Source organism: Balaenoptera acutorostrata, chromosome 4, assembly GCF_949987535.1.
Source record: "Balaenoptera acutorostrata chromosome 4, mBalAcu1.1, whole genome shotgun sequence".
In the NCBI taxonomy this organism is placed as follows: Eukaryota; Metazoa; Chordata; class Mammalia; order Artiodactyla; family Balaenopteridae; genus Balaenoptera; species Balaenoptera acutorostrata.
In genome coordinates, this window is record NC_080067.1 from 140,284,198 (window position 1) to 140,306,959 (window position 22,762).

The window sequence follows — 22,762 nt, forward strand, 5'->3', positions numbered from 1 at the left end:
TTCCTCTAAGAGTTTTATAGTGTCCTGTCTTACATTTAGGTCTCTAATCCATTTTGAGTTTATTTTTGTGTATGGTGTTAGGGAGTGTTCTAATTTCATTCTTTTACATGTAGCTGTCCAGTTTTCCCAGCACCACTTATTGAAGAGACTGTCTTTTCTCCATTGTATATCCTTGCCTCCTTTGTCATAGATTAGCTGACCATAGGTGCGTGGGTTTATCTCTGGGCTTTCTGTCCTGTTCCATTGATCTATATTTCTGTTTTTGTGCCAGTACCATATTGTCTTGATTACTGTAGCTTTGTAGTATAATCTGAAGTCAGGGAGTCTGATTCCTCCAGCTCATTTTTTTCCCTCAAGACTGCTTGGCTATTCAGGGTCTTTTGTGTCTCCATACAAATTTTAAGACTTTTTGTTCTAGTTCTGTACAAAATGCCATTGGTAATTTGATAGGGATTGCACTGAATCTGTAGATTGCTTTGGGTAGTATAGTCATTTTCACAATATTGATTCTTCCAATCCAAGAACATGGTATATCTCTCCATCTGTTGGTACCATCTTTAATTTCCTTCCTCAGTGTCTTATAGTTTTCTGCATACAGGTCTTTTGTCTCCCTAGGTAGGTTTATTCCTAGGTATTTTATTCTGTTTAGCCTCCATGTGTTTGGTTTTTTTACAGATTTTTTTCCTGTAATTGATATCTAATCTCATAGTGTTGTGGTCAGAAAAGATACTTGATACAATTTCAGTTTTCTTAAATTTACCAAGGCTTGATTTGTGACCCAAGATGTGATCTATCCTGGAGAATGTTCCGTGCGCACTTGAGAAGAAAGTGTAATCTGCTGTTTTTGGATGGAATGTCCTATCAATTAAATCTGTCTGGTCTATTGTGTCATTTAAAGCTTGTGTTTCCTTATTAATTTTCTGTTTGGAAGATCTGTCCATTGGTGTAAGTGAGGTGTTAAAGTCCCCCACTATTATTGTGTTACTGTCAATTTCCTCTTTTATAGCTGTTAGCAGTTGCCTTATGGATTGAGGTGCTCCTAGGTTGGGTGCATATATAGTTATAATTGTTATATCTTCTTCTTGGATTGATCCCTTGGTCATTATGTAGTGTCCTTCCTTGTCTCTTGTAACATTCTTTATTTTAAAGTCTATTTTATCTGATATGAGTATTGCTACTCCAGCTTTCTTTTGATTTCCATTTGCATGGAATATCTTTTTCCATCCCCTCACTTTCAGTCTGTATGTGTCCCTAGGTCTAAAGTGGGTCTCTTGTAGACAGCATATATATGGGTCTTGTTTTTGTATCCATTCAGCGAGCCTGTGTCTTTTGGTTGGAGCATTTAATCCATTCATGTTTAAGGTAATTATCGATATGTATGTTTCTATTACCATTTTCTTAATTGTTTTGGGTTTGTTTTTGTAGGTCCTTTTCTTCTCTTGTGTTTCCCACTTAGAGAATTTCCTTTAGCATTTGTTGTAGAGCTGGTTTGGTGGTGCTGAATTCTCTTAGCTTTTGCTTGTCTGTAAAGCTTTTGATTTCTGAAACAAATCTGAATGAGATGCTTGCTGGGTAGAGTAATCTTGGTTGTAGATTCTTCCCTTTCATCACTTTAAGTATATCATGCCACTCCCTTCTAGCTTGTAGAGTTTCTGCTGAGAAATCAGCTGTTAACCTTATGGGAGTTCCCTTGTATGTTATTTGTCATTTTTCCCTTGCTGCTCTCAATAATTTTTCTTTGTCTTTAATTTTTGCCAATTTGATTACTATGTGTCTCGGCCTGTTTCTCCTTGGGTTTATCCTGTACGGGACTCTCTGCACTTCCTGGACTTGGGTGGCTATTTCCTTTCCCATGTTAGGGAAGTTTTCAACTATAATCTCTTCAAATATTTTCTCAGGTCCTTTCTCTCTCTCTCTCTTCTCCTTCTGGGACCCCTATAATGCAAATGTTGTTGCGTTTAATGTTGTCCCAGAGGTCTCTTAGGCTGTCTTCATTTCTTTTCATTCTTTTTTCTTTATTCTCTTCTGCAGCAGTGAATTCCACCATTCTGTCTTCCAGGTCACTTATCCGTTCTTCTGCCTCAGTTATTCTGCTATTGATTCCTTCTAGTGTATTTTTCATTTCAGTTTTTGTATCATTCATCTCTGTTTGTTAGTTCTTTAATTCTTCTAGATCTTTGTTAAACATTTCTTGCATCTTCTCGATCTTTGCCTCCATTCTTTTCCGAGGTCCTGGATCATCTTCACTATCATTATTCTGAATTCTTTTTCTGGAAGGTTGCCTATCTCCACTTCATTTAGTTAATTTTCCTGGGGTTTTATTTTGTTCCTTCATCTGGTACATAGCCCTCTCCCTTTTCATCTTGTCTACCTTTCTGTGAATGTGGTTTTTGTTCCACAGGCTGCAGGATTATAGTTCTTGTTGCTTCTGCTCTCTGCCCTCTGGTGGATGAGGCTATCTCCGGGTTTTCTCTAGTTGCAGCAAGCGGGGGCTACCCTTCCTTGCGGTGCACGGGCTTCTCATTGCAGTGGCTTCTCTTGTTGCAGAGCATGCATTCTAGGCGTGCGGGCTTCAGTAGCTGTGGCTCACGGGGTCTAGAGTGCAGGCTCAGTAGTTGTGGTGCACAGGCTTAGTTGCTCCGTGGCATGTGGGATCTTCCCGGACCAGGGCTCGAACCCATGTCCCCTTCATTGGCAGGCAGATTCTTAACAACTGCACCACCAGGGAAGCCCAAAATAATATATTTTTATTTTAAGCCATAAAGTTTGTGATAATTTGTTACAGCAGCAATGGGAAACTCATGAAGCTCCCAAGAAGAGGGGGTCCCAGGCAGGCCTCCACAGGGCACACAGACAGGAGGAGCCCTTGGTTGAACCGTCTGAGAGCTGAGGGTTCCCAGCCTGGGTCTGAGCATCACTGGGAATCTTTGATGGAAGGAATGAAGGCCCCCAGAGCTGTCTCAACAATTCACAAGGCCCCAGAGAAGTCATTAATTTGCTCCCAGTAAGGCTTTTCAGGTGGGTTAAAACATCAAATTTCTTTACTTGTGTCTGGAATTGTACCCCCGCCATGTGGCAATACGGTTCTGCCACCAGCAACGCTGACTAGCAACTTCTGAGTGACTGTAAAACAGGAAATGCATTATCCGGGACTTAGTTCATGTGGGGAGATTATGTTCTGACAGTACAAGCACAGGCTTTTCAAAATGTGACTCTTGCTGTTCCGTAAAACATCTCCATAGAGTGAGAGGATCATCTGTCAGACAGAGGCCAGGCAACTTATTCAGTTCAGTTCCTAACAACTGTTTTATGAGCTCTCTTATACACATTGTCATAGCCAGAGATCAAGACCCCTTGTCTTAGCTCGGGCTGCCATAACAAAATACCATAGACTGGGTGGTAAACAACTGAAATCATTTTCTCACAGTTCTGGGGCTGGAAGTCTGTGACCAGAGTGCCAGCATGGTCAGGTTCTGGTTAGAGCTCTCTTCCAGGTGTGAAATGTGAAATAACATGGAGTTATTTATGTCAAGGGGTTTTTTAATGGAGGCGGGAGGCCATTAAGGAGGTTGGCCTTTACACACGTCCTCACCAGGTGGAACCATAAACTTTTGAATTGGGCAAACAATATAAATATGCTAATGACTCTGCAAGAACACCTGAAACTTGTCACAGTGGAGAACTCTTACTTGTTTAGCCAAGACTAGCTTCTGCCTCCACCTCTAATTAAACTTCTTTGTAATGCAATCTTCCTTCTTTGCCTTTAAAAGCCCTTGACTTTCAGTCTCTAGCAGGACCCTGGGTTGCTCCTGGAATCTGTATGCTCTGAATTGCCAGTCTTTGATCCCAAATAAACACTTTTTGCTTGATTATTGACTCCTAGGTTTATTTAGGTTGACACTGGCTTGCAGAAAAGTCACTAATCCCATCAGGGGGGCCCCGTCCTCATGACCTCATCTAACCCTAATTACTTTCCAAAGGCCCCGCCTCCAAATTCCATCACAGGGGGTGGGGGGAGGGAGGGGGCGTGGGCTAGGGCTTTGACATATGAATTTGGGGAGGACATTCAGTCCATAACACCCCTCCAAAAACACACACAGGGAAGGATGATCCTTGTTTCTCCCAGACAAACAAACATACAGTATATATCTGACAAGAGGTTCCAGTACACATTTTCCAAACACAAAGAGTAACAGTAATCAAATTAGAATACATGTTTGAAAAAAAATTCAAGTATATGTTTTAAAACAAGGGAAATCTCAGTAAACAAGGAAAAGAATATATCTGAAAGGGTATTCTATAAATGTTTGCAAAGAAAAAGAGTTAGAATAATATGTGTTGGTTTTGTTTTGTTTTTTTTTAGTTTTCATTCTAAAACTTTAGTCATAAACCAGGCAAAATACAAAACTCACTAGTTTATAAATATCAGTTGGAATAAATTGTTTACTCACTCTGAAGTCTTTTATTATTTGTGGAAGTCTTTCAAAATCTGTATTTGCCTTTGGCAAGCAATTTTAAGGAGGCTGTGATTATTAAAATTTGGGCAAGAGAGTCCTTTTAGCAATTTGTGTTTTAAAAGGCTTCTTTTCCTTTTTTCTTTTTTTTAGTTTTTTTTTTTCAAAAGATGTATTACAAGGACAATAAGCATTTATGAGTGTGAAATAATGAATTCTAAAATAATTAAGAATCAAGTAAAGAACAAAACCTTTTGGTGACTCAGTTATAGGCCAGCTAGGTGGAATAATACGTGTTTTTAACTTTTAGGATATGTAACATAAAATTCTTTTGATTATATGGGGCTAATTTCCCTCATGAGAAATTACTGAAGAACCAGAGTCTGAGAGAGAACTCCTGGTGGTTCTTGGAGGTGAAATTTTTCATACTTTTTGGCTCAGAGACAGTGTCTAGTGAAGGAGGCTTGGCTCAGGCTAAGTAATAGGGCTGTGAGGAAGGCTGGGACCTGGAGTTTTCTGGAAGGGGGAGAAATCATAAGGCTGAGAATTCCCCAGTATACCAAGCGTGCTCAAAAGGTGCTGAGCAAGACAGTCACTGCCCTGACCTCATAGGCTTATAATGAGGTGGAGGGATGACCTAGGGCAGGGCCTCTTACAGGAGGGTGTAGGCTTGACTCCCTCTTTGCTAATGGTGCTTGTGGTGACTCATCAGAAGCTCTGCCTGCCACCTCCCAGCTGCACTGAGCTACTGCCTAGTCTGAGCCCGTCTGTTAATGAACCACTCTTACTCATGTACAACCTGCCAGGTTTTTCCTGGAAGTCTACAGGACCCAGATGGCAAATTTAAACCCAGAAGGATAATGATATGATCTTAATCTCTACAGAAAACAGGAATCCTTTTGAGTTTCTCTGAATTAATTACACAAATCCTGCCCTGAGAACCCGTGAAGACACCTCCCGCCTGCCCCTCGCAGTTCCCACTGGCAGCTTCCTGAAGCCCTGGGCCCCTTCCCTGGAACTGTAGGGGCTTTCCCAGGGAACTCGCCAGGGGCAGGAATATTAAAGCTTTGGTATTTACCTAACATGTAGGCATAGCTTCTCTTTTTATAGGGGTTAAAAGGACCTGGGCTTCCCTGGTGGCGCAGTGGTTGAGAATCTGCCTGCCAATGCAGGGGACACGGGTTTGAGCCCTGGTCCGGGAATATCCCACATGCCGCGGAGCAACTGGGCCCGTGAGCCACAATTACTGAGCTTGCGCGTCTGGAGCCTGTGCTCCGCAACAAGAGAGGCCGCGATAGTGAGAGGACCGCGCACCACAATGAATAGTGGGCCCCGCTCGCCGCAACTAGAGAAAGCCCTCGCACAGAAACGAAGACCCAACACAGCCATAAATAAATAAATAAATAAATAAATGAATGAATGAATGAATGAACAAACCTGTAACTTTCCTTCTCTCTGCCTACTCTCTCTCTTCTGCCTGCCATACTTCTGGATATTATCCATCCCCTGTTTACAGAGGAATGAAATGCAGAATGTCATGTTTTGAAATAGTTACTCTTGCAAGGGTCCTTCACAGGGAGGACTAGAGGAGAAAATAGTATGATTTTTTGAATGGGGTTTTCCGGTGCCCCACTGGGGAAGCACAAATGCAACACTTGCACGGAATTGAAAGGAGGGCACTATGGCCTGTGATGGACACGGTGAGGAGACAGGACCCTGTCACTAGAGACCTGCGACGAATGTGTCCTTTGACTTATATGCCAGTCCCTCTGACCTTGCTGCTCGGATTTCTTAGAACCCCCCATCAAGGCCTCACTTAGCAATGCTCAGGGCCTAATTTGGGTTCAGAGCTCTTGCTGCTGTTTGAATCGATGGGGGGCACTCACCTACCTACACTTTGGGGGCGCCCATCTCAGCAGAGATCAACGGTGACATGAGATGGTGTTGAACAGCAGAAGACGGTAATCTGGGACAGCGACACAGTTCTCGGGAAGTGGAAGTTCACAGACAAGAAATGGAGTTTCAGAATTGAGATTGTGGGTTTGGGGAGTGGGGGAGTGGTGAGAGGTGAAGGAAGGAAGAGGGCTACGTGGGTGGGGTGAACTGCATCGGAAAAGAAGTAGCACATTCATGGCTTTCGTGAAGTACATCTTCAAAGACTCACGGATGGTGGGGGGATAAATTAGGAGTGTGGGATTAACAGATATGCACTACCATACAGACAATAGATAAACAGAAAGGATTTACTGTATAGCACCGAGAACTATATTCGATATCTTGTAATAACCTATAATGGAAAAGAATAGAAAAAAAGAATATATATACACACACTATATATATATATCTGAATCACTTTGCTGTACACCTGAAACTAAGACAATATTGTAAATCAACTATACTTCAAATTAAAAAATCCTTAAAGACTCACAGATAGAACAGCAGGGTCCTGTTGGAGAGCCTCAGAAAGTATGATGGGGCGGGCAAAGCCAGGCCTGATTTTAGGGGGAAACTGAAATGTCAAGATAAGAAATTTGGCGTGAGTTGCAAGGGGCTTTGGCGCTAGACAGGGCTGGCTAGGAGCTCACCACACCGTGTATCAGCTGTGCAGTTTGGGGTAGGATCAGTCAGATTTTGATCAGAGAAGCAGAACCACTATGGAATTTGTGTGTGTGTGTGTGTGTGTGTGTGTGTGTGTGTGTGTGTGTGTGTGTGATAGAGATTTGACCCTAAGAAATCATGGGAGTCGGCTGCACAGTCTATGTGAGACCCTTTCTTTCTGTGGCTGGTGCTGGAGCCTGAAGTTCTCAGGGCAGGAGGTGGGGAAGAGAAGGTGGACGAGCCGAGGAGGACGCAGGGACAAGCCGGAACCATGAGTCTCTCACCATCTCCAAGCCTCCAGCAGGCTGTCCTGCAGGAAAAGCTGGTGGCCCTTTGCCGGGGAGCTAAACATGCACCTGGCCCAGGAGCCAGGGAAGCTGTAGCAGAGGATCTGGGCAGGTGCTGGAGGAGTCTCGGGCCTGGCTGCGTCCCCGCCCTCCAGGCTGCGAGCAGATAAGCCACAGTGTTGTGAATTGCAGCAATGCCCCACTCCCTGCCCCAGTCTCCCGAGAGTAGAGGAATGTGGCTGCACCTTGACTTTTTTTTTTTTTTTTTTTATCTTATTTATTTTTGGCTGCGTTGGGTCTGTTGCGCACGGGCTTTCTCTAGTTGCGGTGAGCGGGTGCTACTCTTCGTTGTGGTGCGCGGGCTTCTCATTGCGGTGGCTTCTCTTGTTGCGGAGCACGGGCTCTAGGCACACGGGCTTCAGTAGTTGTGGCACGTGGGCTCTGTAGTTGTGGCACACGGGCTTAGCTGCTCCGCGGCATGTGGGATCTTCCCAGATCAGGGCTCGAACCCGTGTCCCCTGCATTGGCAGGTGGATTCTTAACCACTATGCCACCAGGGAAGCCCCTGCACCTTCACTTCTACCTTCCAAATCCTGTAAAAAAAAAAAAAAAAAAAAAACCCCTTGGCCCATGCTAACTCAGAACTATGCAAGAAGGGAATTCTAGGAAATGCAGTTATGGCTTAGCTAAATTGATGCCCTACAAATCCACCGCAGGGCGAGTTACTAAATGCTCTGAGCCTGGGTCTCCTCATCTGTGAAGCAGCAGTCATGAGGGTCCTAAGTGTGAGGGCTGAGTGGTGTAACACATGCAGAAGTACCCCTGGCCATCAACCAATGTTGGCTTCTTTCTCCACCCCTCATCCACCTTCCTGAGGGAGGGGAGGGGAGCACCTCTAGATTATTTGCATGAAGATCAACTAGTCAGAAGGCAGCAAATTAGTGGAAAGGAATGGGGTGATTCAGGTTTTGTAAGTCTTAAGTTTATGTTTATATAAATTTGTAAAAGAGTACACAATTAAGAGCATAAAATTAGATACAAAAGTATTCATTTAGAATGAGAAAATAAATCACAAGTTACAAATTTGTAAAAGCTGCCAAATACCACTAACATTGCAAAATTCAGAAAAATAAAATATTTGTGTTAGCTCACTGCCTGACAAACCTCTCTAATACTCTTTACCTACATATTTGATTGTGTAATCTTTGCGTCTACATCCAACCTTTTCAAATCTGCTCTAGGGAATTCCCTGGCAGCCCAGTGGTTAGGACTCTGTACTTCCGTTGCAGGGGGCATAGGTTTGATCCTTGGTCTGGGAACTAAGGTCTTGCAAGCCGCTCAGCACAGCCAAGAAAATAAAATAAAATAAAATAATATTAATAAATTTAAAAATACATAAAATATGCTCTAGAGAAAGAATAGAAAGTTAATTCAGACTTTCCTCTAGAATGATTTATCAAAATGTTTCTTCTTATTGACAATTTAGAAAAGTGTCTTTTAACTTCACAGTCTGCTGTTGCTATATCATGTCAAGACATTTCTCAAAAACACCAGAGTCACCCCAACACAGCCCTACAGGAGAAGTGTGTTAAAGGAGAAGTCAAAGAGGAAAGAGACAGAGGTCTGAATGACTGTGGTTAAAATCTCTTACTTGGCAGATTTCACAAAAGCATATGACCATGTGAACACAGTGCGGGGAGCCCCTTCCATGGCCGTGGAAGAGGTTGTGGAAAGGAGGGTCCCTTTCACACTTTTACTGAGGTGTAAGCTTTCAGTGTTTTCTCAGTAAATCTGCCTCCAAAGGGGAGCAGCTAGAGAAGGGAACCCACTTACAAAGATTATGTGCAATAAACAGAGCTACTGCATGGGGCTCTGAGGGGGATAGATGGAACCAGACAAAGGGCAGTGGGTGCTAGACATCCTTCACCAGAAATGCCAGTGAGACTGTCTTCCTGTTCTCTTCAGATGGAGGATTCCGTACAAATCAGTCATCTATCCACGACTTCACAGTGTCTCAGCCAGGAGGAAGAGGAAAAGGAAAGGCCAACCACGGAGAGAAGTGGCCTTTCTATGGAGAGCTGCCCTGGAATCAGGGGACAGTTACTTGCTTTGGGGATACTGTGTGCCTGAGGTGACAAAAGGATGCCCACCCAAGTGGCAAACTGGGTAGGCTCCTTTTAGTGCTCTGCCAGGAACTGTAAGGAAAATGTAAACGCCTTGTGTTTTAGAAGAGAAGAGCTCTGGAAGGAGATTCTCCAGCTGAGGAGAAATACTCTGCGGGTTTTCAGGTACCCCTCAAGGACCACAGGCTTCATTGCCACTGCCCCTGAGAATTCTACATCAAGGGAGATCACAAGCCCTCCCTAGCCTGGGCTGAGACACATGAACTTGTGTCTTTTTCTTTAACTTGACTTTTTTTTTTTTTTCCTGATTATAAAAGTAAAATATGCCCATTGGGGGAAAAAGAGAAAAGCATTAAACAAACAAACAAACAAAACTGTTACCATTCATAATCCCACAGCCTATTTCACATCGGTGTTTCGGCATATTTCCTCCAGTTTTTCTCAATACGTCATTTTTGCAAGGACTCTGCTTTTTTCACAACATATGAACATGCCTTTGTCTTGAAAAACTCACTCAAAGTACCATTCAAATACTGCTAGATATTTCATCACATGTGTTTGCAACAGTGGCTGTAGACCTCAAAAGAGGTCTACAGTAAGGAAATAAAATGCAAAAAGTCCAGAAGTAAAGCTGGATGTTGCCCAACATTACGTGGCCAACTAGCCCAGCAGGGCCCCCCAGCGGGACCGACGACCCTCTTCCTTCACTCTTTTTCTCCGCGCCCCGTCCCATCCCCACAACTCCCTCCCTTTTTTGCCCCCCTTCCTTCCCTGCTAAACTTGCTTCATGGCTCATCCTGGGAGAACAGCAGACTCAAATCCTCGCTGGCATGAAACTGGAAACAGCGCAGATTCAGCCTGAGCGCAGGCCTCCCACACACACCCCCGCAGCCCCAGCGCCCGCAGTTACTTCCTCATACACTCCTTTACAGCCTGAACCTGGGCCAAACCCACAGGCCGTTTTGAAATGTGGGACATTTCTCTCCCCCTCCGCGCTACTGGGCGCCCATTAACCCCCGAAGCCCCACTCCTTCCTTCTCGCAGGCTCTTTCAATCCACTATACCCTTAAAACCTATTTTCAAAAAAGGGTTCAAAGCTGAGTAGGTACTTTAGAGACTAATAAGCAAGCAAAAGTTTCAGCTCGAGGGAGGAATGCTCCAACTGCGCAACCCCTGGAATCAGGGAGCAGTGGGAGAAGAGGGGGTGGGGTGAGGATGGAGGGCTCCGCGCGAGGCCCACCCAGGGCCTTGGGTTTCGAGGGGGTGTTTCCAGAAGGGTCGCAAGGCCCCCGAAGGTGGCGTCTGGCAGGGTTCCCCCCCCCCCCCGCGCCCCGTCCTCTGTGCCAGGCCCAGGCCTCGCTCCGGGAGTCCGGCCTCGGTGAGACCCCGGCTCGGGCGGCCGCAGAGGCCGGGATCTGGCCGCGCTGGGCGCTTCGGCCGCGGGGAGACGGGGTCGGGGGGTGCGGCCGGGAGGCCCCGGGCCATGGTTCCCGGGAGCGCCGGCGCGCATGGGGGGCGCCGGGAAAATCCCCGCGGCGGGCGGGGCGCAGGAGCGCGGCGGCCTCGCGGGGCGGAGCGCGGGCGCCGGGAGGGGCCGGGCTGGGCGCGGCGGCCGAGCAGGGCTCTCCTGCCGCCCGGGACGCGCCGCCGGCGCCGCCGCCGCTCTGGAAGAGGCAGGCCCCAGCGCCCTGCGCTCGCCATGGCCACCTAGGCGGCGACGTGAGCGGCTTGGCGACCCAGCGCCGGGGCCGGGCCGCGCCCAGAGCGCCGCCGAGCCCGCGGCGCCCAGAGCCCCGGGCCATGCGGCCGCCGCCTCTGTTACTGCTGCTGCTGCTCAGTGGCTGCGACGCAGCGGCGCCCCCGGCAGGTAAGCGGGGCCTGGGCCCCCCGCCCCGAGGCCGGCCGGAACCGTTGTCGCACGGGTGGGTGTCAGCGGGGAGCCCGGAGTAGGTGGGGTGCCCACGGGAACCCCGGTAGGTTGGGGGTAAACGGGGGTGTCCCTAGCGGGTGGGGTCCGCAGGGAACCTGGATCGGTTGAGGGGCTACAGGGCTGCCCCGATCGGGCGGGTCCGCGGGGAGCCCGAAGTGGGTGTGGGGTGGTAGGGGAGAATTCCGGGCAGCCTCGGGGCTTGGAGCAGGCGCAGCGGAGGAGCCGCTGGACGCCGTTCGCCCCTCCCGGCGCTCTGGACATCGCTGGCAGGAAGGAGGGGCTTAAGCTGCCCCTGCATGAATCTGGACACACTCTAGCTCCTTCTCTCCCACCCCCGCGCCGCCGCCCAAACACCAGCGCGGCCCGACTCCGAACGTCTCAAAATGAACAAAGGAAAAACCGAATCCAGGGCTCGAGGAAAAGCCGCCTCTGCGGGCCACAGAGTCTTCTCCTGGGCCGCCTGAACGTAGCCCCGTCTGGCACGTCCTCCCCAGTGGCCTGAGCCAGAAGCAGGTCCCAGGCCTGCCTTCCTGGCAGCTGCGTGCCGTGGAGGCCAGCCACCAGCAGGGACCTCCGTCTTGGAGGTTGTGACTGTAACTCAGTCTTACTGTGGCCGGGTGTGTTTGATATCGGGTGTGAAATCCCGATGGTTAGTCCCCCGGGATGGGGAACGGTTAGAGGGGGGGGAAAGGGGGCGGGGCGGGGCGGGGCAGCGTTCAGGGCAGGACCCAGAAATGTTACCTTGCAGGTAAGGGGGTCGGTCAGCTGAACCAGACTGTTAATCCCAGCTCCGTTCCCATCTGGACGGCCCTTTACCTGAGATCGGCCACCTGCTTACCTCTGACACTAACTGACCATACTTATGAGCGAAAGAGAAAAACTACAAAAAGAGAGAGAGAAAGAAAGAGAGAACAATGACAAAGGTGGATGTGTGAGAACGTTCTGTGCATGTCCACTTGTTTGTGTTTTGCTGGGTTCTTTCCCATGGAAAAGCCGGTATCATAGATTGGGTAACACTTAAGAAGTCTCAAGAATTTAGAAGTTTCCTCCCACTTGAATTCTCAAGGTGTTGTTTGCGTTTGTTTCTTTAATCAGCATCTCTTGCTAAAGCCCTTAAATGCTGTAGATCCTGGCTGAGGGGAGCCTTGCATATGGGGATATGTGCTCCTGGTTAAATGGCTGTTTCCCCTGGGAGTCGCACAGATGGGTTTGAATCTTTTTTTTTTTTTTAATTTATTTATTTATTTATTTATGGCTGTGTTGGGTCTTCGTTTCTGTGCGAGGGCTTTCTCCAGTTGCGGAGAGCGGAGGCCACTCTTCATCGCGGTGCGCGGTCCTCTCACTATCGCGGCCTCTCTTGTTGCGGAGCACAGGCTCCAGACGCGCAGGCTCAGTAATTGTGGCTCACGGGCCCAGTTGCTCCACGGCATGTAGGATCCTCCCAGACCAGGGCTCGAACCCGTGTCCCCTGCATTGGCAGGCAGACTCTCAACCACTGCGCCACCAGGGAAGCCCGGGTTTGAATCTTGACTCTGCTCCTCCCCAGCTTCAAGCCTTGAACGACCTATGTCTGCCCCTTCCCTGCTTCCTTCAGATGAGATTTGGGCATTGGTAAAATGTTGGTAATTGCCCAAGGTGGTCCTTTATACTAGTGCTGCTCCTGATTAGTCTGTGAACTGTTTGTGACTTGTCTGCCAATAGTCCAGAGGTTGAGAGAAGTATTTCGAAACTTTGCGATTTGATATTGCTACAACACGCATGGGCAGGTCCATCTTTCTAGTGATTATCTTTGATTGTATTCTGCAAAAGTTTGGTTCTGTGTGATGCATTGGAAATAAACTGGCCCTTCACCACAGATCCTTTGCAAAGCAGCACCACATTATACTAATCTGTTTTTTGTGACTATTTGAAATTTTGCATAATAAACAATTAAAAACTAACCGGGATATTTTTAAGAGAAACTCTTTGTTGGTCAAAACACAAAGTGAAAAGATTAACGATTATATAGTAAACGGGTAGTAAGTAGTAAAATTTCCAGACTTCTCCATAATTTACAGGTGTCCTTCAGTAGTCACGTAATTGCTTTTATGGTCAGAGGGGGGAGAAAATACAAGTACTGGAAACAAAATTTTTAAAGGGAGACTTGCAATATCTACCCCTTCGAGTTGTTAGAAGGATAACATATGTAAAATATCGGACCTGACCCAATCTGTAGTAGGTGCTGCTTTAGATAGAAGCTAATCAAAGCATTAAAGTGCAGTAAGTCAACCCACTCTTTAGTAATTCAATTACCCGAATGTTGAAGAATTAAGCCTTCTATTTGTAATTGTCATAGCTGCTGCTTATTGTCTAGCAGATTGGAATGTCCTTAGGCCACAAAATTTTCTCACCCTGACTTGCTGACTTGAACATCCAAAGCTTCTCGGAGCTTAGAGACCACTGAGAAAGACCATAAATCCCCAACCACATAATAACCATTGCAGATAAATGTGTATTAAGTAACTCCTGTTGGTCCATAATCTCAACAGTGGAAACTACTATGTAACTGGAATGTTTGGGGGCAAACTCTATAAATGATAGTAATGGCCACCATTTATTGGGCTACTCTTTTAACTCAGACAAGCTGTTAAGTGCTTTCTATACATTATCTCTCCGAATTTTCTCACCCATATTTTGAAGTAGATAAGAGCCCCACTTTACTCCCTGGGAAACCAAACCATCCTTTATAGGAAGAGACAAATGGTCTAGGTAAATAAGCTGAGGTCCAGTATTTACAGACGAGAGCAGCTTCCTGGTTATTCAGGGAATGTCTTTTTGACTTCTCCTCATCTGCAGGGAGGTGAGATCATTGATGTTCATCATAATGACCCATCCATGGGAAGATCCTGAAGGTGTTCGATTGTCAAGATTAAATGATTAATTTTGATGTTAGCAGTACTTTATTTTATTATCTGTGTGTGATGTGTGTTTATCAAACTATGCTGTTAAGACCCAGGAGAGACTATTCTTAAAAACGTATAAAATCTCAAACACCTGGATCCAGGGTGGATCGGAGGTGGCCGGTTGGGGCAGGAGGGTGGAACAGAAGGAGCTGTGGTTGTGAGGTGCAGAGGACACACTTGGCACCTCCCTAGGTTATCTCTTCTTACCATTAACAGTTAGTGAACCATTGCCCCAAAGACCATGGAGAAGCAAGTAGAGTGGGGCTTTGTACACCCTACTTAGGACTGTGAGCTTTTATCTTGTAGGAGCTGGGGTGTCATTGAAGCCCTGGTGTCCACCTCCAGGGACTGTATTAGTTTCCTGTTGTTGCTGTAACGAATGACTACCAACTTGGCACCTCAAACATGTTCACCGCCTAACTAATTGGCCATCAGGCGATTTTGCCGTAAAAGATAAAATAACTGGTTGATGGTTTGGTTTCAAGTGGTTGAAATGTGTCAGCGTTTCTTCCAGTTAGTGAAGTTACTGATCACTTTATCGAGCTGACAGATGACGATGATTTGGTTTCTGATTTTGAAACACACTACCTTGGAAGAGAAAGAGACCAACGGCCTTAAAGGCGCAGCATTGAACCAACGTTTCCCATAGAACTAAACGTTTATCAAGAGACATGTGACAATATGCCAAGACCACGCAATAGTGTAGAGGCTTTCACAACGCAGTACAAAGCTCAGTTACAAACATGCATCCCAGTGTTCAGAAACTGACACCTCGCTTAATGAAAGAGGAAATCTTAGTGAAAAAGAGAAAGCATGAAACAAGTCAATAAGCAAAAAAACAAAACAAAACAAAACAATGTATAACATGATGAACGAAAGACTTTGAAGACAAGTGCTTTGTAAAGCCCACAAAATAAAATCTGTTGTTTGTGCAGTATTGCCATGCATCTACACACATTTTCAATGGATTCAAATATTTTGTATTTTGCAATAAAGTCTTCTAAGTTTTGTTATCACTTTTCATGTTTCATTATGTCTTGCGTAATGTCTCTCTTTTATTTTTCATTATTTTACTTTTTTACAGCTAAATTGCCTTACGGCAAATTAGTTATTTGGCAAAAATGTTTACAGTGAAAATGCTGTGGCAAAAATGTCTATGGCAAAGAGGCTTATGGTGAAGATGCCTAGAACCAAATTTAGTGTCTTACAGTTCTGGAGGTCAGCAGTCAGATGCAGCTTTCACTGGGCTAAAATCAAGGTGTTGTAGGGATGTGTTCCTTTCTGAGGGTTCTAGGGGAAGAATCATTTCCTTGCCTTTTCCAGCTTCTAGACAAACATCCTTGTGGTGACATTGGGTCCACCCAAATACTCCAGGATAATCTGTTTTTAGGTCTTCTGATTAGGACCCTAAATTTCTTTTTTTTTTAAATTTTTTTAACATCTTTATTGGAGTATAACTGCTTTACAATGGTGCGTTAGTTTCCGCTTTATAACAAAGTGAATCAGCCATACATATACATACATCCCCATATCTCCTCCCTCTTGCATATCCCTCCCACCCGCCCTCTAGGTGGTCACAAAGCACCGAGCTGATCTCCCTGTGCTATGTGGCTGCTTCCCACTAGCTATCTATTTTACATATGGTAGTGTATATATGTCCATGCCACTCTCTCACTTCGTCCCAGCTTACCCTTCCCCCTCCCCGTGTCCTCAAGTCCATTCTCTACATCTCCGTCTTTATTCCTGTCCTGCCCCTAGGTTCTTCAGAACCTTTTTTTTTTTTTTTTTTTAGATTCCATATATGTGTGTTAGCATACGGTATTTGTTTTTCTCTTTCTGACTTCCTTCACTCTGTATGACAGTCTCTAGGTCCATCCACCTCACTACAAATAACTCAATTTCGTTTCTTTTTATGGATGAGTAACATTGCATTGTATATATGTGCCACATCTTCTTTATCCATTCATCTGTTGACGGACACTTAGGTTGCTTCCATGTCCTGGCTGTTGTAAATAGAGCTGCAATGAACACTGTGGTACATGACTCTTTTTGAATTATGGTTTTCTCAGGGTATATGCCCAGGAGTGGGATTGCTGGGTCGTATAGTAGTTCTATTCTTAGTTTTTTTGAGGCACCTCCATGCTGTTCTCCATAGTGGCTGTATCAACTTACATTCCCACCAACAGTGCAAGAGGGTTCCCTTTTCTCCACATGCTCTCCAGCATTTATTGTTTATAGATTTTTTGATGATGGCCATTCTGACCGGTGTGAGGTGATACCTCATTGTAGTTTTGATTTGCATTTCTCTAATGATTAGTGATGTTGAGCATCCTTTCATTTGTTTGTTGGCAATCTATATCTTCTTTGGAGAAATGACTGTTTAGATCTTCTGCCCACTTTTGGATTGGGCCGTTCAGGGGTTTTTTAAAATAAATTTATTTATTTTCCTTATTTATTATTTTTTGGCTGTGTTGGGTCTTCGTTGCTGCATGTGGGCTTTCTCTAGTTGTGGCGAGCAGGGGCTACTCTTCGTTGCAGTGTGCAGGCTTCTCATTGTGGTGGCTTCTCTTGTTGCAGAGCACGGGCTCTAGGCAGACAGGCTTCAGTAGTTGTGGCGCGCAGGCTTGGTAATTGTGGCGCACGGGCTTAGTTGTTCTGCAGCATGTGGGATCTTCCCGGACCAGGGCTCGAACCCGTGTCCCCTGCATTGGCAGGCAGATTCTTAACCACTGCGCCACCAGGGAAGCCCCGGTTGTTTGTTTTTTTGATACTGAGCTGCATGAGCTGCTTGTATATTTTGGAGATTAATCCTTTGTCAGTTGCTTCGTTTGAAAATATTTTCTCCCATTCTGAGGGTTGTCTTTTCATCTTGTTTATGGTTTCCTTTGCTGTGCAAAAGCTTTTAAGTTTCATTAGGTCCCATTTGTTTATTTTTGTTTTTATTTCCATTTCTCTAGGAGGTGGGTCAAAAAGGATCTTGCTGTGATTTATGTCATAGAGTGTTCTGCCTATGTTTTCCTCTGAGAGTTTTATAGTGTATGGCCTTACATTTAGGTCTTTAATCCATTTGGAGTTTATTTTTGTGTATGGCGTTAGGGAGTGTTCTAATTTCATTCTTTTACATGAAGCTATCCAGTTTTCCCAGACCCACTTATTGAAGAGGCTGTCTTTTCTCCATTGTATATCCTTGCCTCCTTTGTCATAGATTAGCTGACCATAGGTGGGTTTATCTCTGGGCTTTCTCTCCTGTTCCATTGATCTATATTTCTGTTTTTGTGCCAGTACCATACTGTCTTGATTACTGTAGCTTTGTAGTATAGTCTGAAGTCAGGGAGCCTGATTCCTCCAGCTCCATTTTTCTTTCTCAGGATTGCTTTGGCTACTCAGGGTCTTTTGTGTTTCCATACAAATTGTGAAATTTTTTGTTCTAGTTCTGTGAAAAATGCCATTGGTAGTTTAATAGAGATTGCATTGAATCTGTAGATTTCTTTGGGTAGTATAGTCATTTTCACAATGTTGATTCTTCCAACCCAAGAACATGATATATCTCTCCATCTGTTTGTATCACCTTTAATTTCTTTCATCAGTGTCTTATAGTTTTCTGCATACAGGTCTTTTGTCTCCTTAGGTAGGTTTATTCCTAGGTATTTTATTCTTTTTGTTGCAATGGTAAATGGGAGTGTTTCCTTAATTGCTCTTTCAGATTTTTCATCATTAGTGTATAGGAATGCAAGAGATTTCTGTGCATTAATTTTGTATCCTGCTACTTTACCAAATGCATTAATTAGCTCTAGTAGTTTTCTGGTATCATCTATAGGATTCTCTATGTATAGTATCATGTCATCTGCAAACAGTGACAGTTTTACTTCTTCTTTTCCAATTTGGATTCCTTTTATTTCTTTTTCTTCTCTGATTGCTGTGGCTAAAACTTCCAAGACTATGTTGAATAATGGTGGTGAGAGTGGGCAACCTTGTCTTTTTCCTGATCTTAGTGGAAATGGTTTCAGTTTTTCACCATTCAGAACAATGTTGGCTATGGGTTTGTCATAAATGACCTTCATTATGTTGAGGTAAGTTCCCTCTATGCCTACTTTCTGGAGGGTTTTTATCATAAATGGGTGTTAAATTTTGTCAAAAACTTTTTCTGCATCTATTGACATGATCATATGGTTTTTCTCCTTCAATTTGTTAATATGGTTTATCACACTGATTGATTTGCATATATTGAAGAATCCTGGCATTCCTGGGATAAACCCCACTTGATCATGGTGTATGATCCTTTAAATGTGCTGTTGGATACTGTTTGCTAGTATTTTGTTGAGGATTTTTGCATCTATGTTCATCAGTGATATTGGCCTGTAGTTTTCTTTTTTTTGTGGCATCTGTCTGGTTTGGATATCAGGGTGATGGTGGCCTCGTAGAATGAGTTTGGGAGTATTCCTCCCTCTGCTATATTTTGGAAGAGTTTGAGAAGGATAGGTGTTAGCTCTTCTCTAAATGTTTGATAGAATTTGCCTGTGAAGCCATCTGGTCCTGGGCTTTTGTTTGTTGGAAGATTTTTAATCACAGTTTCAATTTCAGTGCTGGTGATTGGTCTGTTTATATTTTCTATTTCCTCCTGGTTCAGGTTGTCCATTTCTTCCAGGTTGTCCATTTTATTGGCATATAGTTGCTTGTAGTAAGCTCTCATGATTCTTTGTATTTCTGCAGTGTCAGTTGTTACTTCCCCTTTTTCATTTCTAATTCTACTGATTTGAGTCTTCTCCCTTTTTTTCTTGATGAGTCTGGCTAATGGTTTATCAATTTCGTTTATCTTCTCAAAGAACCAGCTTTTAGTTTTATTGATCTTTGCTATCATTTCCTTCATTTCATTTTCATTTATTTCTGATCTGATCTTTATGATTTCTTTCCTTCTGCTAACTTTGGGGGTTTTTTGTTCTTTCTCTAATTGCTTTAGGTGTAAGTTTACATTGTTTATTTGAGATGTTTCTTGTTTCTTGAGGTAGGATTGTATTGCTATACACTTCCCTCTTAGAACTGCTTTTGCTGCATCCCATAGGTTTTGCGTTGTCGTGTTTTCATTGTCATTTCTTTCTAGGTATTTTTTGATTTCCTCTTTGATTTCTTCAGTGATCTCTTGGTTATTTACTAGTGTACTGTTTAGCCTCCATGTGTTTGGTTTTTTTACAGATTTTTTCCTGTAATTGATATCTAGTCTCATAGTGTTGTGGTCAGAAAAGATACTTGATACAATTTCAGTTTTCTTAAATTTACCAAGGCTTGATTTGTGACCCAAGATACAATCTATCCTGGAAGATGTTCCATGAGCACTTGAGAAGAAAGTGTAATCTGCTGTTTTTGGATGGAATGTCCTATAAATATCAATTAAGTCCATCTTGTTTAATGTATCATTTAAAGCTTGCGTTTCCTTATTTATTTTCATTTTGGATGATCTGTCCATTGGTGAAAGTGGGGTGTTAAAGTCCCCTACTATGATTGTGTTACTGTCAATTTCCCCTTTTATGGCTGTTAGCATTTGCCTTATGTATTGAGGTGCTCCTATGTTGGGTGCATAAATATTTACAATTGTTATATCTTCCTCTTGGATTGATCCCTTGGTCATTACGTAGTGTCCTTCTTTGTCTCTTGTAATAGTCTTTATTTTAAAGTATTTTGTCTGGTATGAGTCTTGCTACTCCAGCTTTCTTTTGATTTCCACTTGCATGGAATATCTTTTTCCATCCCCTCACTTTCAGTCTGTATGTGTCCCTAGGTCTGAAGTGGGTCTGTTGTAGACAGCATATGTATGGGTCTTGTTTTTGTATCCATTCAGCCAGTCTATGTCTTTTGGTTGGAGCATTTAATCCATTTACATCTAAGGTAGTTATCGATATGAATGTTCCTATTACCATTTTCTTAATTGTTTTGGGCTTGTTATTGTAAGTCTTTTCCTTCCTTGTGTTTCCTGCCTAGAGAAGTTCCTTTAGCATTTGTTGTAGAGCTGGTTTGGTGGTGCTGAATTCTCTTAGCTTTTGCTTGTCTGTAAAGATTTTAATTTCTCTATCGAATCTGAATGAGATCCTTGCTGGGTAGAGTAATCTTGGTTGTAGGTTTTTCCCTTTCATCATTTTAAATATGTCCTGTCACTCCCTTCTGGCTTGCAGAGTTTCTGCTGAAAGATCAGCTGTTAACCTTATGGGGATTCCCTTGTATGTTAATTGTTGCTTTTCCCTTGCTGCTTTTTTTTTTTTTTTTTTTTTTTTTACTTTTGGCAGTGTTGGGTCTGCGTTTCTGTGAGAGGGCTTTCTCTAGTTGCGGCGAGCGGGGGCCACTCTTCATCACGGTGCGCGGGCCTCTCACTATCGCGGCCTCGCTTGTTGCGAGAGCACAGGCTCCAGACGTGCAGGCTCAGTAATTGTGGCTCACGGGCCCAGTTGCTCCGCGGCATGTGGGATCTTCCCAGACCAGGGCTCGAACCCGTGTCCCCTGCATTGGCAGGCAGATTCTCAACCACTGCGCCACCAGGGAAGCCCCTCCCTTGCTGCTTTTAATATTTTTTCTTTGAATTTAATTTTTGATAGTTTGATTAAGATGTGTCTTGGCGTGTTTCTCCTTGGATTTATCCTGTGTGGGACTCTCTGCATTTCCTGGACTTTATTGACTATTTCCTTACCCATATTAGGGAAGTTTTCAACTATAATTTCTTCAAATATTTTCTCAGTCCGTTTTTTTTTTTCTCTTCTTCTTCTGGGACCCCTGTAATTCGAATGTTGGTGCGTTTAATGTTGTCCCAGAGGTCTCTGAGATTGTCCTCAACTCTTTTCATTCTTTTTTCTTTATTCTGCCCTGTGGTAGTCATTTCCACTATTTTATCTTCCAGGTCACTTATCCGTTTTTCTACCTCAGTTATTCTGCTATTGATTCCTTCTAGAGAATTTTTAATTTCATTGATTGTGTTGTTCATCATTGTTTGTTTGCTCTTTAGTCCTTCTAGGTCCTTGTTAATCGTTTCTTGTATTTTCTCCATTCTATTTCCAAGATTTTGGATCATCTTTAATATCATTACTGTGAATTCTTTTTCAGGTAGACTGCCTATTTCCTCTTCATTTGTTTATTCTGGTGGGTTTTTCCCTTGCTCCTTCATCTGCTGTGTATTTTTCTGTCTTGTCATTTTGCCTAACTTACTGTGTTTGGGGTCTCCTTTTCACAGGCTGCAGGTTCGTAGTTCCTGTTGTTTTTGGTGTCTGCTCCCAGTGGGTAAGGTTGGTTCAGTGGGTTGTGTAGGCTTCCTGGTGGAGGCGAGTTGTACCTGTGTTTTGGTGGATGTGGCTGGATCTTGTCTTTCTGGTGGGCGGGACCACGTCCGGTGGTGTGTTTTGGAGTGCCTGTGATCTTATTATGATTTTAGGCAGCCTCTCTGCTAATGGGTGGGGTTGTGTTCCTGTCTTGCTAGTTGTTTGGCATAGGGTGTCTAGCACTGTAGCTTGCTGGTCGTTGAGTGGAGCTGGGTCTTGGCGTTGAGATGGAGATCTCCGAGAGGGCTTTCGCTGTTTGATATTATGTGGGACCGGGAGGTCTCTGGTGGACCAATGTCCTGAACTCAGCTCTCCCACCTCAGAGGCTCAGGCCTGACACCCGGACAGAGCACCAAGACCCTGTCAGCCACACGGCTGTGCACGCCCTGCGTCCTCCTCAGAACTCTAAGTTTCATCCCCTCCCAAAGATATCTGTGTCCTGTGAATACATTAGGACACAGACATCTTTGGGAGGGGCCACTGTTCTGCCTACAGCAGGGTCAGACCATTGAATACAGTGGTCAGCATGGGGCTGGGCCCCCTGTTGGTGGTCACTGAAGGCAGGGTCTGGGTATCGGGTTGTGGCGCGCCACCTGCAGAAGCAGCTGTCCATCAGGACACCCTGAAATAGGCACGTCTTAAAAATCACACTTAGGCAGCAGTGTCTGGTTTGCCTTTCATTCATGGTCCCTCATTTGCCCCTCACTCCATCTCTAGGAGAGGTGGTATCATTTCATTATTCATGGGGAAACTGAGGCTCAGGTGGGGTTGTGGTAGGATCCCATGGCTCTAGGTGGCAGGATCAGGATTCCAGCCAAAGCCCTTTGTCCAGAAATTCTCTTCCCTTCCCACAGAGCCTTTGTCAACACTGTTGACAGCAGGTGCTATGGCCCTAAATATATGGACCTTTTAGAGCCATCCAGATAAGTCCATGGTCCAGAGTTGTACCTACTCCCTGCCCCAGCCTCTGAGACCAGAGAAAAGGCAGGACTTACACATAAAGCAAGGAAGAGAAAGAGAGACTGAGCTTAGCGTGCAACACTGAGGACACAGAAACTGGCTACATAATCCCTGAAGCAACTCAGGCCGCTGGGCTGCAGGCCACTCACTCCCCAGATCCTGCGTGCCTGGTC

The 22,762-nt window shown here is 44.6% G+C and overlaps 1 protein-coding gene across 2 annotated transcripts in view; it reads left to right on the forward strand.

Annotated features, from left to right (window-relative positions):
* Positions 1 to 10,989: 10,989 nt before the first annotated feature.
* Positions 10,990 to 22,762, forward strand: part of IFNGR2 (interferon gamma receptor 2) — a 54,536-nt gene continuing 42,763 nt past the window's right edge. For both annotated transcript variants that reach the window (XM_057546182.1, XM_007183707.2), the window contains exon 1: positions 10,990 to 11,329. In XM_057546182.1, the coding sequence (XP_057402165.1) occupies positions 11,263 to 11,329 (67 nt within the window). In that variant the 5' untranslated portion in view covers positions 10,990 to 11,262. The remainder of the gene's footprint in view (positions 11,330 to 22,762) is intronic.